The sequence below is a fragment of the Heloderma suspectum genome, chromosome 4 (genome assembly GCF_057233095.1).
Source record: "Heloderma suspectum isolate Gila_16-S chromosome 4, 16-S_ref, whole genome shotgun sequence".
In the NCBI taxonomy this organism is placed as follows: domain Eukaryota; kingdom Metazoa; phylum Chordata; class Lepidosauria; order Squamata; family Helodermatidae; genus Heloderma; species Heloderma suspectum.
Genome location: NC_139461.1, coordinates 171,163,645 through 171,178,328, shown reverse-complemented (window position 1 = coordinate 171,178,328; position 14,684 = coordinate 171,163,645). Strand labels below are relative to the sequence as shown.

Here is a 14,684-nt window from a genome sequence, read left to right as displayed (position 1 = left end):
ATTGCTTTAACATGCCTGGTTTTCAGCAACTACAAAGGACTCGTGAGGATCTTTTCTAGAAACAGGTGACAATGCCATGGCATGTTAGGCTGGTTTACAACAATGCATTTGCTGTACATTCAAGTATCTGTTAGCTGTTTGTTCTGCCTCCATCTCCTTACTTTGCTTTCTCAAATACTGCATGGAACAAGGATGCAGCCTTTGTGGCCCCAAGAGGCACAGCTGATGTTCACGGCAGGAGCAGGGCGCGGGGACACACATTTCATTTCATTCATTTCATTTATTATATTTCTATACTGCCCCATAGCCAAAGCTCTCTGGGCAGTTCACAAAAATTAAAAACCATTACAATACATTATATAAAGTATAAAAACCATTCACGTAAGGACATAAAACAGATAGCATACACAACAGCATGTATCTAAAACAATGAAAAACAGTCATCCAGAAACTATCCTGGACCTGATCAAAAAGACTCATTATATGCTGCCAAATGCCTGAGGGAAGAGGGCAGTTTTAACCTGGCACTGAAAAGATGACAGTGTTGGCACCAGACAGGCCTCATTGGGGAGGTTATTCCAAAAATTGGGGGCCACCACCAAGAAGGCCCTCTCCCTTGTTGCTGCCCTCTGAGCCTCCCTTGGAGGAGGCACTAGGAGGAGGGCCTTGGATGCAGAGCATAGTGTACAGGTCAGTTCATGCTCTGCATACATATGTATGCACATGTAAGCAAACACGCACACATACCCCTCAGTGCACAGCAATTCCTACTGAGATCTAGAGATCACTGGGGGACAGGAGAGGCAAAAGCCCCGAGTGATTTCCACTGAGGTGGTTGTTTCTCCATTGCTACTAGCGGCAAGGAAGTAGCAATATCGGAAGTGGGAATGCTGCCTCAGCAGTCACCACCAAGTCCCGCTGGCTTCATGGGCTGCACCGGGAGTGGGTGCGGGCTGCGGGTTGACCAGTCTTGGGATGGAATATCCCAACTACAAAATGCTGCTTTATACTGGCTCAGCCCTTTGTTCCATTTACTGAAATATTGTCTACTCTGAGCCTGAGGTCTCAGAGAAGAGTTCAACACATTTTGACTGAACAGAGACAATGTCGGTGTCCACCCAGGGATCAGCACCTCCTATGCCATGTGTGTCCGCTATGACGGAGTGGAAGTGGATGAAGCGTATTGTGATGCACTGACTCGTCCCGAGCCCACTCATGAGCTCTGTGCAGGCAGAGACTGCCAGCCCAGGTGAGTAGACTGAGCCAGTTCTGCAAAGGCACCTGCAAAGGGACTGGTGTGTGTGTGTGTGTGTGTGTGATCTTCATTCTGAAACAGAGTGTAAGAGCTGTGACTTGAGGCTGATGGAAGGTAGTTCCTCTGTCATCTTTTTCTATGCCCTTTGGCAGCCTTATGGAAAGTGATGTGGAAATTTGGAAATGGTGTGGAAATTTGGATATGATATAAAGAGTCTGCTTTCCATTTGGAAGAGGACAAAAAGTTACTGAATTAGCACACGCTACTTGTCCTGCAGAGCCAAACATTTTAGTGTAAGTTGCATTACGCTCTGAATGGGACCCCTGTCAGCATCAGATTTTTTTTTACGTGAGGCAGAGGGTGGGCAAAGTGCATTTCTGAGTGGGTGAGCTGTGATCCTGCTCTGTCCTTCCAAGTCAGCTTAAGCTAAGCAGAGGTTGCTCTTTCTCTGTCATGCTGCTGGACCCTGCATGGAGGTGGGAGACCAGCCGGTGGAGTGAGTGTTCCAGGACCTGCAGCGAAGGCTATCAGTACCGAACAGTGCGGTGCTGGAAGATGCTGGCTCCAGGCTTTGATAGCTCCGTTTACGACGACATGTGTGAGTCAGCCGGGCTAGCCAGGCCCATGGAGCGGAAATCCTGCAAGAACAAAGCTTGCGGGCCACAGTGGGAGCTGTCAGAGTGGTCGGAGGTATGTTGTTCTTCAGCAGGGTTAAAGGAAAGAATGCCTGAAACAGGGGTAGGCAAGCTGGTGCCTTCCAGATGGTTTGGACTGCAACTCCCATAAGCCACAGCCAGTATGGCTGTTAGGGATTCTGGGAATTGTAGTCCAAAACATCTGGAGGGCACTGGGCTGCCTACCCCTGAGCTGCAACATTACACCTGGGGAAATAGCTACGCGGGGGCGCAATCCTGTACATGTTGAGACCAAAAAACCCCCACAGCATGGCTGGCTGGGGAATGCTGGGAGATGTAGCACGCTTTTCTGTCTAAACATGCATAGGGTTGCGCCTAAGCCTTCCTTCAAACATGGAGCTAAATGGCTCTTTTAGACGCGGCCTGAGGAGCAGCAGAGGGGCGTGGCCAGGTGCAGAAGGGGACAGGGCTCCTGCACCTGCAACAGTTGTGTAGCAGAGGGAATTTCGGTGGGTGTCGCTTGTCATGCTGCACTCCATCCCCTCCCACTGCTCCTTCCACTAAATTCACAGCCTCCCACAGCTGCTTTTAATTTAAAAAAACCCCACACTGACAACAAAGTCAGGAGCCTGTTACATGCAGCTGCCAGGTAGCATTTAGTCTGGCCCTAAATGAGCTTTAGGTGGTACACACAGTCCCACATTGCCAGGTGTTGGCACAAATATTCAGAAAGCCTGCAGCCGTGCTGCCCAGGTGAGCCCCATTCCGTTCAGTCTTGGAAGTTCAGCATGGCCAGGCCTGGCCAGAACCTGGATGGGAGACTACCTGGAAAGCCCAGGTGCTGCAGGCTCAAGAAAGAAAGCCAAGCAAAACCAGATCACTTTAGTCTACCTACACTCCTCCATCCAGCTATGTCATCTCCTCCATCTAAGGCAGCCTGCTCCAACCTGGTGCCCTCCAGATGTTTTGGATTTCAACTCCCATCAGCCCCAGGCAGCATGGCCAGTGGTCAGGAATCCTGGGAGTTGTAGTCCAAAACATCTGGAGCGCACCAGGTTAGGAAAGGGTGATCTAAGGAATAAAAGGAAGATCTTTTCAGCCCCTCCCTACTTATCAGAGTCATTTGAAATCCACCTATTATCTCCAGGGGATGTTTTTCTTTCAGGGTCTCAGTGCCTGGAATTTTAGGCTGTGAAGTGATGGTAATCTCTGTAGGGTAACCTGAGTGTCAGGCCCTGGCCTAGCTCTAGGATGGGTTGTGGCTGCGGTCCCCTTCGGTGGTGGGCAGAGGAGGACACTGGCACAGACGGGCTTGAGGTCAGACACCATATTTGCAGACGCTGGAGCTCAATTGACATTCTGCAGGCTGGAAACTCCAGGTTGGAGGGTCCCTTTTCCCTAAGACCCAGTCTGCCTCAAGATGGAGAGCACTAGTGGGGCAGTAAAGCGCTGGAGACTGGCTGCAAGAGGCCCTGACTTGAGACCCTCTACGCAGTGCCTTATGATGAGTGACAACTCCCCTCCCTCCCCAAACACACACACTTTATCACACCAGTGGCACTCCTTTGTTTCACATGAAGGGTGGTTTTGGGGGGTCTGGAGTTATCTTCCTGTGAAAACAGTGGAACTTGCATCCAGAGAAACGGCTAATTTTTCAAGGCAAATTTCGAACAAATTTCTCCCAACATGAAACTGAGGTGGTACAGTACCTACATGAGGAGTGCACTACCTCAGAAAACATTTCTGGCCCCAAAACATTTTGACATCTGAGGCAGCGCCCCCACCCACCTCCCTCTTACAGGAAATATACTGTAATTGAATTACTGACCATTTGCTCTTTTTAACGGTCCCCTGTACATGTCATGGTAGGAATGACCCTGTTGACAAGGCATGCATGAATTGGCCCATAGGTAACAGGAATTGCTTAGATTAATATTAGGTCATTTTCCTGAACAGAGTAAGAGAAAATTGTGATACTGTTTGTGACAGAATAAGCTTGGCCACAACAGTATAAGGGAACATTCCCTCCTCGCTGCTCGCATCTTTTATGAGTTTTGCCCCTTTCTCTGCGCCATTGCTGCCTCTGTCTTGTGTCTGCCTTTACAGTGTTCTGCTCGGTGTGGTGGTCCAGGGACAATGGAGAGGCAAGTGCGCTGCTCAGTAGAAGCCAACCTGTGCAATGCGTCAGTGAGACCTGTCAGCGAGAAAGAGTGCACAGGTCCCCCCTGTGACAGGCACTGGACTGCCTCCGACTGGGGGCCGGTGAGTCAACAGAGGGTTCTTCCTGCTTTCTCCTCTCTACCCTCTCAGAAGTTAGGATTAGGCGGGCAGGGGAGGTTACAGGTTTGTCATCTGTGGGAGTACATGGGTTTTGGGGTGGGCAGCAGGAGACTCATACCTGTTTTTGAAACCTCCTGTTCCAAATATGGTTCTTGAATTCTGTCTCTCGATCACATCTTACATGACCGAGACATGGATGGGTCTGTGCAGATGGCGTGGGGCTTTCTACTTGTCTGCAAAGGCACCCCAGCGCGTTGCAAAGGATTCTGGATTTCAAAGCACGCACTCAGTTTAAGTGGTGCACTTGCCAGGGCTGATGGCCCCCCCATTGCCTTGTGGGAGTGTGCCCTCGAAAGCACCCTCAACACTCCCCTTTGATGGTGCATTTGAGGGGAGGTCGGTATTGACAACTGTCCTTCAGCAAAGCTTGTCCAGCATTACTGATCTTAGTTCAGGGCTTCTTTTGGTTCCTAAATGTAGAGTAGACTTTGCCTGTATTTCAGAAATTATTTTAATCATGAGGTCTAGAGACTTTTTCAAGTACATGAAAAGTTTTAAGAAGCCAGATTCTGCAGTCTGTGTTCCACGTGGCTGCATAGAATTCGAATATCCCTGAAATGTGCCCGAAGTCTTACAAACATTCCAGATAGGAGACAGTGCTTCTTCTGGGTTAGAGACTGCTGCTCAGCCACTGTCACCTTGAAAGGCCTCTTTGTTTCTCCAAGTGCTCAGGGTTGTGTGGTGAGGGACGGATGAGCCGCTTTGTCACATGCCGCAATTTGGAGGGGAAGGTGATCTCGGACTCCCAGTGCAACCCCGACACCAAGCCTTTGGCAATCTATCCCTGCGGAGATAAGGACTGCCCTGCGCACTGGGTTGAGCAGGAATGGGATCAGGTGAGTCTGCACTTGATCACTCCATCCATATTGTTAGGGGAGGAATATTGAGCTTTCCACTCTGAGCCAGCCAGCCAGCCAGCCCCCCCCCCCCCGCCCCAGTTCGCCTCCTACTGGTGTGCGTGTTTCTTGGTGAACCTATAAGTCACTTCTGCGCTTTCCCCACAGGGTGTCAGAGGCTCAAGGGAGGGGATCAAGCAGTGGGTACTCCCTGTGCCACTATAGCGGCAGGCAAGCAGAGGGACTAGCTGACCAGATTTCTGGCCCGATCACATGTAATGCCAACCCATCAACGTAAAAACTGATGGGCTGTCTTGTACGAGCTGGGATGAGTGGGCGCGCTGTCTGCAGGGCACCTGCTGCTTCTGCTTTTACCCTGCAACCCACGATCCGTGCCTTCATAGGTTGTGGTGCGCGATGGGTGGACCCGGATTGATGGGTTGTTTAAGGGGCTAAACAACCCAGCAGTTAAGTCAATAACAAACCATGGGTTAACCACTGGGTTGCTTAACCCCTAAACAACCCAGCACTCTGGGTTTGGATGTCATGCTTCAGAAGCTAAGAAGGAGCCGATTGTGGGTTGTGCAGTAAGACAGAAGAGGTGGGCATGCTGCAGGCAGAGCGCCCACTCGTTCCCACTTGTGCATGGCAGCCCATCGGTTTTTTAACTAATGGGTTGTCGTTACGTGCGAATCAGGTCTTTGACTTACTGCAGCACCTCCCCAGCGGATGACCAGAGGGGGGCAGTGCAGCCAGGGCCGGCCCAAGACATTTTGCTGCCTGAGGCAAAGAACAAGATGGCGCCCCCTCTCATTCCATGTACAAAAGCCTTTCTTCAAGGCTGGACATCTTTCTTCACTGACATAGGACACCACACCTCAAGGCAGCAGACTAGCTTCGGGGGCATAGGGAAGGCCACGTGGCACATACTTCTCCCCTCCAGACCTTTCTGCCACTTCTCAGCATTTGCTGCCTGAGGCAACCGCCTCACTTTGGCAGGGCCAGCTGTGACTGCAGCTCCCAAAGCAGGTACCGGGAACACAAGGAGTCAGTGGGATTGGTCCTGGCTCTGTCAAATTACCAAGACTCACCTGGCTCCTCAGACTGACCTGCTCAGAGATCGCCTTTCTTTGCTGAGCCATCTGCCCGCCTCTAGTCTAGGACATCAGCCCTGACGCATCTTTTTGGGACAACAAGCAAGGAAGCCACACGGGCCAAGAGTTGTGGGACAGAGAGCAAGCCCCCTCCATCCTTCTGTTGAAACCAACTGCTGGTCAGCCCTTCCATCCTGCCTCCCCTCCCCTCCCACAGCAAAACCAGGCTAACCATCAGCCAGTAGAACTGGGAGGAACAGTGAGGCCTTTTCCATTGGCCTGCTGAGAAAGGCACAGTGACCTGGTTCACATGACACAACAGCCCACAGAGGGTTAATTTGCACTCGAGACTGCTTATGGTCTGTGGTAGGGTTTTTATCCCTCAAATAACCCCTGGTGGCCAAGTTCACATGACACAACAGTCCCCCAACGAGGGGGTTGCATATCCTGAATGGCAGCCGGCATGCACTACAGCTCCTCGAGGGTTAATTAACCCCGGGTGGGCTGTCATGATGTGCAAATTGGAATTTAACATTTCTTACGTTAACTGGCTTGCTTTTTCTGTAGGAAAAAAGAGAGAGAGAAATCTGAAAAATAAATAAGGAAGTAAAACCACACAACATCTAGTCATTTGAGCGGGATGGAAATAACTTACATCCTGCATTTGGAGTAGACAACATGGGAACAGACTAGTTCCAAATTAATAAAATGTACCTATTACTACCTGTACACCAAAAAAAGAGAAACATTTACCTTCAGCTTACCTCTTGCTTCCTCTTGCACAACACCTTCCCAGACAGAGCAGACCTTCAGCTAATCGCTGGCATCCTCAGATTAAAGACCCGCCGCTGTGCACGTGCCAAGCACAACCTCATGTTTTCTGATGCTAATCAATGAGCGGCATCTCTCCTCCTCCATTTCAGTGCAATGCCACATGTGGACGAGGCATCAAGATGCGGACAGTGCTGTGCGTGGGGCTGGAAAATGGCCTGTACAGGGAGTATCCCGAGAAGCCCTGCAACGCTTTCCCCAAGCCAGACGTCCAGGCATCCTGTTTCAAGAGACCCTGTTCCACCTGGTTCTCGACCTCGTGGTCCCAGGTAGAGGAAGAGGCAACGGAAGCCGGGGAGGGTAGTAGTGGTGGTGGTGGCCGCTTGAGACAGGGAGATGAAGGGAAATGACAGGAAGAGATGTGCCCCAAACATAGTGGGGCGGGAAGAGGTTTCTTCATTCGGAACTCTAGCTGTGCCATCCAAAAGCCTTGGAGAGAGTAATAAGGAGTTAAAACATTGGTGCAGGGGTGAAAACATCCAGCCCTTGCCAGGCAGCCACAGTGGGGTAATCTGCTGTCAGGCACCCTCCATCTTTACTTCTAAGACTGTCTCTGCGTCCATGGGGTGCAGAGGTGTTCTGCAGAAAAAAGATGGCAGGTGGCTGGAGGCCAGCAATTCACTTTGAAGGGCAACTAGTCACGCCTTTTTTAAGAATGACACCCTCCCATGCACAGGTGTCAGTGGGGCATTTTGAGGGTGCGGGGGTGTGTGTCTGTGGGCACGTGGGCGCCCCATTGCCTATCCCTAAAGCTAGAAGCTTCCACAAGTGTATCTCCAGCTAGCGGAGGAACCACACCTGCAAACCTCTGCTGTGTGTGCAGTTCCCAACCATGTCCAGCAGCTAGGGCTGCACACCCCGCAGCCTGGCAGGTCAGCAGCAGCAGCGCACTATGAGCTGTTCAGGATGAGCACGCATCGGGCCAGATTCAGCCCCCGCCTGTGCTTCCCTGAACAGATGACCTGGGCTGTGGCCAGTGATCTGACAAGAGCAACATGCAAGCTGCCCTGGCTTCTGTACGTGCCCATAGTGGGTTGAAATCACCCCCACCCCCAAACAGTCATTCACAATCCATGGAATAACGCCGCCTTGTGCCAACCCTCTCCCAAGCCGACCCAGCCGTCCAAATGGACCAGGGGAAGAGCGTGCCATCCTTGTGGGGCAGCCGCTGGGGATCTCTTTCCTCATGCTGCCTCTGTCGGTACAGCAGTTGCTGTCTGCACCCTCATTTCCTGCCAAAGGGGAACGTGTGCTGGTGTTTTTCTCCTGCCCCCATTCCTCCGCAGTGCAGCAAGACCTGCGGCACAGGCCTGCGTTTCCGCGAGGTGAAATGCTACCAAGGAGAAGTCCTGGGCCAAGGCTGTGAGTTGGCTTCCAAGCCTGAAGCCAAGCAGACGTGCCGGCTGCAGTTGTGTCCCACAAATGCCCCAGGTAAAGAGGAGGATTTCCCCAGGGACACCCTTGCGGGCTCCTGTTTGAGGAGGGAGAAAGCGCCACAGCTGTTCTGCCCGAGGATGGACGGAGGGCTCGTGTGGTGGGGAAGGGGGATGGCGCATGAGCAGCCACGGTGTCACAGAAGGCTCAGTTCCTAGAGAGGGGCAGGGCAGGCAGTGGTGTAGGAAAGGAGGATGCAACAGGGAATTGTGAGGCCCAGGGTAGGAGGAGGAAAGGAAGGGGCTGTTTAGAGGAAGGCGGAGAAGAGGAGGGCAGAGGAAAGAACCGCAGAGGGAGAGGGAAACTGGGCTAGAATGGGCAGAACTGAAGAGTGCATATTGGCCAGGAACTGCAGTGGTGAGAAAGGCTGAAATCTCCATGTTAATTGGAAACCAGCTGCACCCTCGAAATGAACCCGCTGATGTTCTTGTGAGACAGCCAGGCAAGCTTTCGGCTGGAGGAATTTGCAAGCATCAGGGAGGGGCCAGGCAGCCCTCTAGTCGCTAGTCTAGTTGACACACCTGTTGTCATGTTTCCCTTCTGTAGATGACGACTGTGAAGACAAAGCAACAGCTAACTGTGTGCTGGTCCTCAAGGTGAAGCTCTGCTCGCACTGGTACTACAGGAAGGCTTGCTGTAGGTCTTGTAGGAGTAAATCACCCTGATTTCCCCACCTGACCATTTAATTTCCATGCCCGGAACAAGGAGCAAAGTGTCATTAGGAGACAGACTTGCCTGAAATCTGCATTCTATAACAGAAGCCATGGGGTCTGGCTCACATGGACCCCTCGAGAACATCCCACGCAGCTACTTGAACATGTAGTATAGCAGTGTTTACAGGCCTTTTCAAAAGATGTCGTGCCTGTATACATCACACAGCCAACATAAGGATCGGACTTCATGTTGGCCCTGCCACAGGCATGTTAAAATCCCTGCTGCCCCTGTTTCTGAAAAGGCTTGACGGACTGCCGCCTCTTCCGGGACTATCAGGGCATCCTTCACCTGCCACATTCTCTTAGCCAGCCACCTGTTGTCATTTGGGATGGGAGAAGCAGAGGTGTCTGAGTTTGCCAAGATCCTCAGAACTCTGCTTTGAAGCTCGGCTTGCCTCACTCCCGTTATTTCGTTTGCAATCTCTTTTTCTTTTTCTTTGAATGGGAAAAAGTGTGCGCTTCAAATGGGAAAAGTGTGCATTTCCTTGCTCATTTTTCAAAAGTGCACACTCCCCCCACCCCCGGACTAAAGTAGGAAAAAGCGTGGGTTTTGAAAATGTGGTTTTTAAGGTGCATTTTTTTTTTTTTTTAAGAACACACACATTTTTTGAACGCAAGCTCAAGTTCGGGAATTAGCCATTTTTTCTGAAAAAATGCACTCCCATTTGCGCTTGGGGTTGCAAATGAGGCAAGTTCTGATTCTTTGTGAACTGAACTGACATTTTCATGCATCCCTCGTTGCCATTCTGCCCTTCCATACATACACATAAGTGAACCCAAGGCTTAGCCTTTCTGTATTGTCCAAAGCACTTCACATCTGTTAAGGCAGGGATCAGAGCAAAGGTCCATCTAGTCCAGCATCCTGTTTCCCACAGTAGCCAGCCCGGTACATTTGGGGAGCCTATAAGCAGGCTATCAAAGCAATAGCCCTTTCCTTTGTTTGCCCCAAGCAACTGGCATTCAGAGGTATCCTTCCCCTGCACATGCGGGTTCCATTTAGATACCATAGTCAATGCCTGCTGATGGACGTATTCTCCATGAATTTGCCTAACCCTTTTTAAAAGCCATCTAGGGTAGTGGCCAGCACTCCATCTTTACAACTTCTTAAGGTAGGCCATTATTATTTATCCCTGTATATTGCAGATGGGGATAAGGCTGAGAGAGACTGGCTTGCTGAAGGCCACCTGGTCAGTTCATAGATCTCAAAGGAGTGTGTCCTCACTGAGCCTTTTGGAGGGAGTGCCAGTGCTTCGATTCTGCGCATCCAGTCCTCATGGCAGTTGGGATGGAAAACATGGGTTCAGTGTGAGAGGTGGTGCCTTCTTTTTTCAGATACAGCAAATTTTATGCAAAGCATCAATCTTGGATCTTGAGAAGCAGGACGTCCCCATGTAGGCATGTACTTGAAGGAAAGTCGTGGCAAAAAGAGAGTGCGAGAAAGTGGATGGTTTGAATGATCCATCCCATAGATACATCAGGCTGTCTGTGTTTAGTAACCATCCATCCACAAGATAATTTTTTTTAAAGCATCACTTCACAATAAAGAAGAGAAACAAACCTTTGTGTTTGCCCAGACTTGTGTGTAGGTGGAAGGGGGCGGGGGCAGTCAGCTTTGCAGCAGATAGTCGCAGAAGTGGTGTGCATGTGCCAAGAGGCAGTGGAACTGTGGCTGGCGTGAGAATCCTAGGGGAGGGGTGTTTTCCAATATCCCTGTGAAATCTCTTGAGTTGGGGACACAAGACGTGTGCTGCTGTGCTTCGGGACAAGGAGTCGGTCAGAGTGAGCCATTGGGGAAGGTTCTGCCAAGGAGGAGGGAGCCACTTCATTGGGAGGAGGAGAAGGAGGAGGGACCAAGTGAGGAAGCAACTCAGCCGCCTCTTCTGAGGCCCGGGGAAAAAATGCTCTTTGGGCTTCTCACACTGGGCTTTTACCCTGCTATTGAGACTGGTTGCTCACAGAAGTTTCTGGGTCCTTTACATGACGTCATCAGCCTCCAGGGCGTCACCCACACTAAATGATGTTTATCTCATTTTTTAAAAGATCAGAGATAATGAGCTATCAAATTACAGCGCATTGAGTTTCCTTGTGAAAAGAGGAAGTTGTGCACTAAGAGGAGCTAGACTACAGTGCCATCTAGTGGCTGTATAATGAAACATAGAACAATGCAGATAAGCAGGGGAAGGGAAGTGCATGGAAAGGGGACCTCTCGTGATCCTGCATTTAAAACAGAAGCAGAAAGCCCCAGTAAAGTTGTGGGATTTTAGCCTGGTGTAGAAATGCTCTTTGTCAGGGTCTCCCTGTAGCAGTGCCTCAACGTCATTTTGTAAGCATTGTGTTGGCTCCCCCACACAGATAATTGGAAAGTGTTCACTCCCCCTCTCCATTCATTTCTCTAAAAAGGGGAAGGAAGACCTCTGTGCATAACAAGGCTTTGTGGGATTAGCAAAAACAGAAGAAAGCCAGTAGGGGCATGGTTGATAAGCATGTAGAAACCCCAGATGAGTAGGCCAGCCTTGCTTCTAGCACAGCTTTACAGGTCCATTTCTGGACCAGCTGTTTAAATGCAAGTCTTTGATAATAAGTGATCTATCTCAAACCTGTCCTGGGCTACATCTCTGTCTTGTGTCTGCCTGATATTGGCCACACTTGAGTGTAGGGTAATTGCTGTCCATATGGCTTGATGATGCACTCCATGGTTGTCTGGATGAGGAAGGACAATTTCCTATTTTCATTTCCCATTTTTGCCCAAATCCAGCCCTAGCTGTTGTGGTAGCCCAATGCAACTGCACTTCACACTGGCCACCTGCTTTTTGTTGAAATCAAATGTGTTTGGATTTGTGCAACTGTATGTGGTACATGTTCCAAATTAACTACAAAAACACTAATTATGTGAATTGACCAGAATTTACACTTTTGGAAAGGCCAAGGAGACAAAACACCATAGCCCTCAGAAGTAAGTCTTCCTTTGCCCTTTGCTTCTGGTTTCATGTGAGGTGACCTAAAACCACCCCAAACTGAAGCAAGATCATCTGCAGTGAAGACATGCTGTATATCTTCTCCGCACCTAGAGAGTACTCAGTCAAGTTGGTAACCATACCCACATCCAGAAATGGATTCCCTAAGTTTGTGACATCATGGATGGGGGCAGTGGGGGTTTTAGTTGGAGGCTGGAGTAGAGTAAACCCCAAAGACTTTTGTCCAGACCAGGAAAGAGAAAACGGCTATGTCCCTGGTACATGTGAAGCCTGGCCCATCTAGTGGCTTCATACTGCCTCCCAATCAGATGGGCAGATGTTCCACACTGATATTCCCTTCTGTGCCTGAAGCAAGCTCTGATACTTGAGGGCATACAGGCCTGGGTAGATGCCGGGATCCATTTGGGTGTTGGACTAAAGGTTTCCAGGTGCAGCCAGAGCTGTTTGTCCCAAAGGGCAGGGGCAAGTACTATAGTCCCAGGCAGGCAAAACCCAAAGTCCCAAAATGGCACTCAAAAGACCAGGAGGGTCAGAACATAGTCCAAGAGAGTGAGTTCCAAGGCAGCAAAGGTGGGGAAAGGTTGAATGACAGGGAAACAGGGTGAAACTACATGTTACTCTAATCAGAGCTTGTACCTAGATTCATAGAATCATATAGAATAGTAGGGTTAGAACAGGCTTATAAGACCATCAAGTCGAACCCCCTGCTCAATGCAGGAATCCAAGCCAAAGTATCCCTGACAGATGGCTGTCCAGCCTCATCTTGCACGCGTCCAGTGTGGGAGAGCCCACCACCTCCCTAGGTCATTGGTTCCATTGTCATACTGCTGTAACAGTCTTCCTGTCACTTGAGCCCATTATTCCATGTCCTGCACTCTGGGATGATGGAGAAGAGATCCTGGCCTTCCTGTCTGTGACAACCTTTCGAGTACCTGAAGAGCGCTATCCTATCTCCCTTCAGTCTTCTGAAGGCTAAACAGGCCCAGTTCTTTCAGTCTCTCCTCATAGGGCTTTGTTTCCAGCCCCCTGATCTTCTTTGTTGCCATCCTCTGAACCCTCTCCAGCTTGTCTGCATCCTTCTTAAAGTGCGGCGCCCAGAACTGGGCACAATACTCCAGATGAAGCCTAACCAGTGCTGAGTAGAGGGGAACTAGTACTTCACACAATTTGGAAACTATACTTCTATTAATGCAGCCCAAAATAGCATTTGCTTTTTTTTGCAAACGCTTGTCTGTCTTTTTATTCTTGTGCAAGCACGTGACCCCAATTTGGATTGGGAGCATGGAACTCTGGGAGGGAAAGGCTAAACTTTCCCCACACCCATTTGCCTTTCAAAATCCCCCCCCCGGGGGGGGATACACATGGAAGGAAGTCCATTGGAGTAAATGTAAAGTGCCCCCCTGCAGGGGTGTATTGCATCCTAGAGAGGGTTCTGAGGAATACAGTTCAGACAGTGAAGGTTGCAGCCGTAATGCCGCCCTGGTAGCACAGCAGGTGAGGTGTTGCAGCCTGGCCACTGGGAGTCCCAGCTCAAGGCCCGCGTCCCGCCCCTCCAATGCATTACAGCAGCTCCAGCGCATGGTGCCTTTCTCAGGAGGTCCTGAGAAACTTAATAAAAGGCATCAAACATTTACTTCAGTATTTCAAAGTCAGTATTTATTTTTCATTATTACGTCTAACCTGGTTCCATTGCTGAGCAACAAAGAAATGATGTTAAAAACAAACGACAGGTCTGAAGTACAAAAGTGAGAGAACAGATCTTACCCTTCCGTTCCTGCCTTCCTATTTTGGCAGTGTTTGTCCCACTCCCTCCAACACACTACAGAACCAGAGCGAAGGGGGCTGTCCGTTCTTTCCTCCAAGGAAGAAAGGATGGGAGCAGTGGAGGCTGGTGGCTCCGATGTTAGTAGGGTGCTGCATCCGCTGTGGGTTTCAGTCAGAACTCTAACGGAGCTATTGAAGGTGTGAAGTACCTTGGATTTTATTATTTATTTATTTATTGAATTTCTTAATCGCCCATCTGGCTGGTCGCCCAGCCACTCTGGGCGACGTACAGCAATACAACAGTTTTATAACAATAAAATTCCACATTAAAACATCATATTTCAGTACCCTAACCCACCCCAAATGCCTGCCTGAACAGCCACGTTTTTAATGCATGGCAGAAGCTCATTAAAGAGGGGGCATGGCGGAGTTCCCTAGGGAGGGAGTTCTACAGAGTGGGGGCCACCACAGAAAAGGCCCTCTCCCTCGTCCTCACCAGCCTAGCTGTCCTGGCTGATGGGACAGAGAGAAGGCCATCCAAGGCTGATCTTCTTGAGCGGCCTGTCTGGTGTTGCTGGAGGTGCTCCTTGAGAAAGGCTGGGCCAGAACCGTATAGGGTTTTAAAGGTCAAAACCAACACCTTGTATTTAGCCTGGAAAACAACTGGTAACCAGTGCAACTCCTTCAGCATTGGAGTGATGTGATCACGCTGGTGGCTCAGGTGAGCCGCCGCGTTCTGCCCCAGCTGCAGCTTCCGAACCATCTTCAAGGGTGACCTCACGTAAAGCACATTACAGTAGTCTAGAC

At 50.1% G+C, this 14,684-nt stretch overlaps 1 protein-coding gene across 2 annotated transcripts in view; it reads left to right on the top strand.

Moving 5' to 3' along the window:
* The window catches only part of LOC146347748 (ADAMTS-like protein 2), a 42,772-nt gene extending 32,096 nt beyond the window's left edge, over positions 1-10,676 (top strand). The window contains exons 12-19 of one of the 2 annotated variants that reach the window (XM_084851268.1): positions 1,123-1,249; positions 1,732-1,945; positions 3,997-4,152; positions 4,896-5,066; positions 7,084-7,260; positions 8,278-8,422; positions 8,972-9,021; positions 10,282-10,676. In XM_084851268.1, coding sequence (XP_084707394.1) covers positions 1,123-1,249; positions 1,732-1,945; positions 3,997-4,152; positions 4,896-5,066; positions 7,084-7,260; positions 8,278-8,422; positions 8,972-9,021; positions 10,282-10,533 — 1,292 coding nt within the window. In that variant the 3' untranslated portion in view covers positions 10,534-10,676. Of the gene's footprint in view, positions 1-1,122; positions 1,250-1,731; positions 1,946-3,996; positions 4,153-4,895; positions 5,067-7,083; positions 7,261-8,277; positions 8,423-8,971; positions 9,091-10,281 lie in introns of those variants that run through there. The other variant, XM_084851269.1, reaches the window with a different exon arrangement.
* Positions 10,677-14,684: the final 4,008 nt, after the last annotated feature.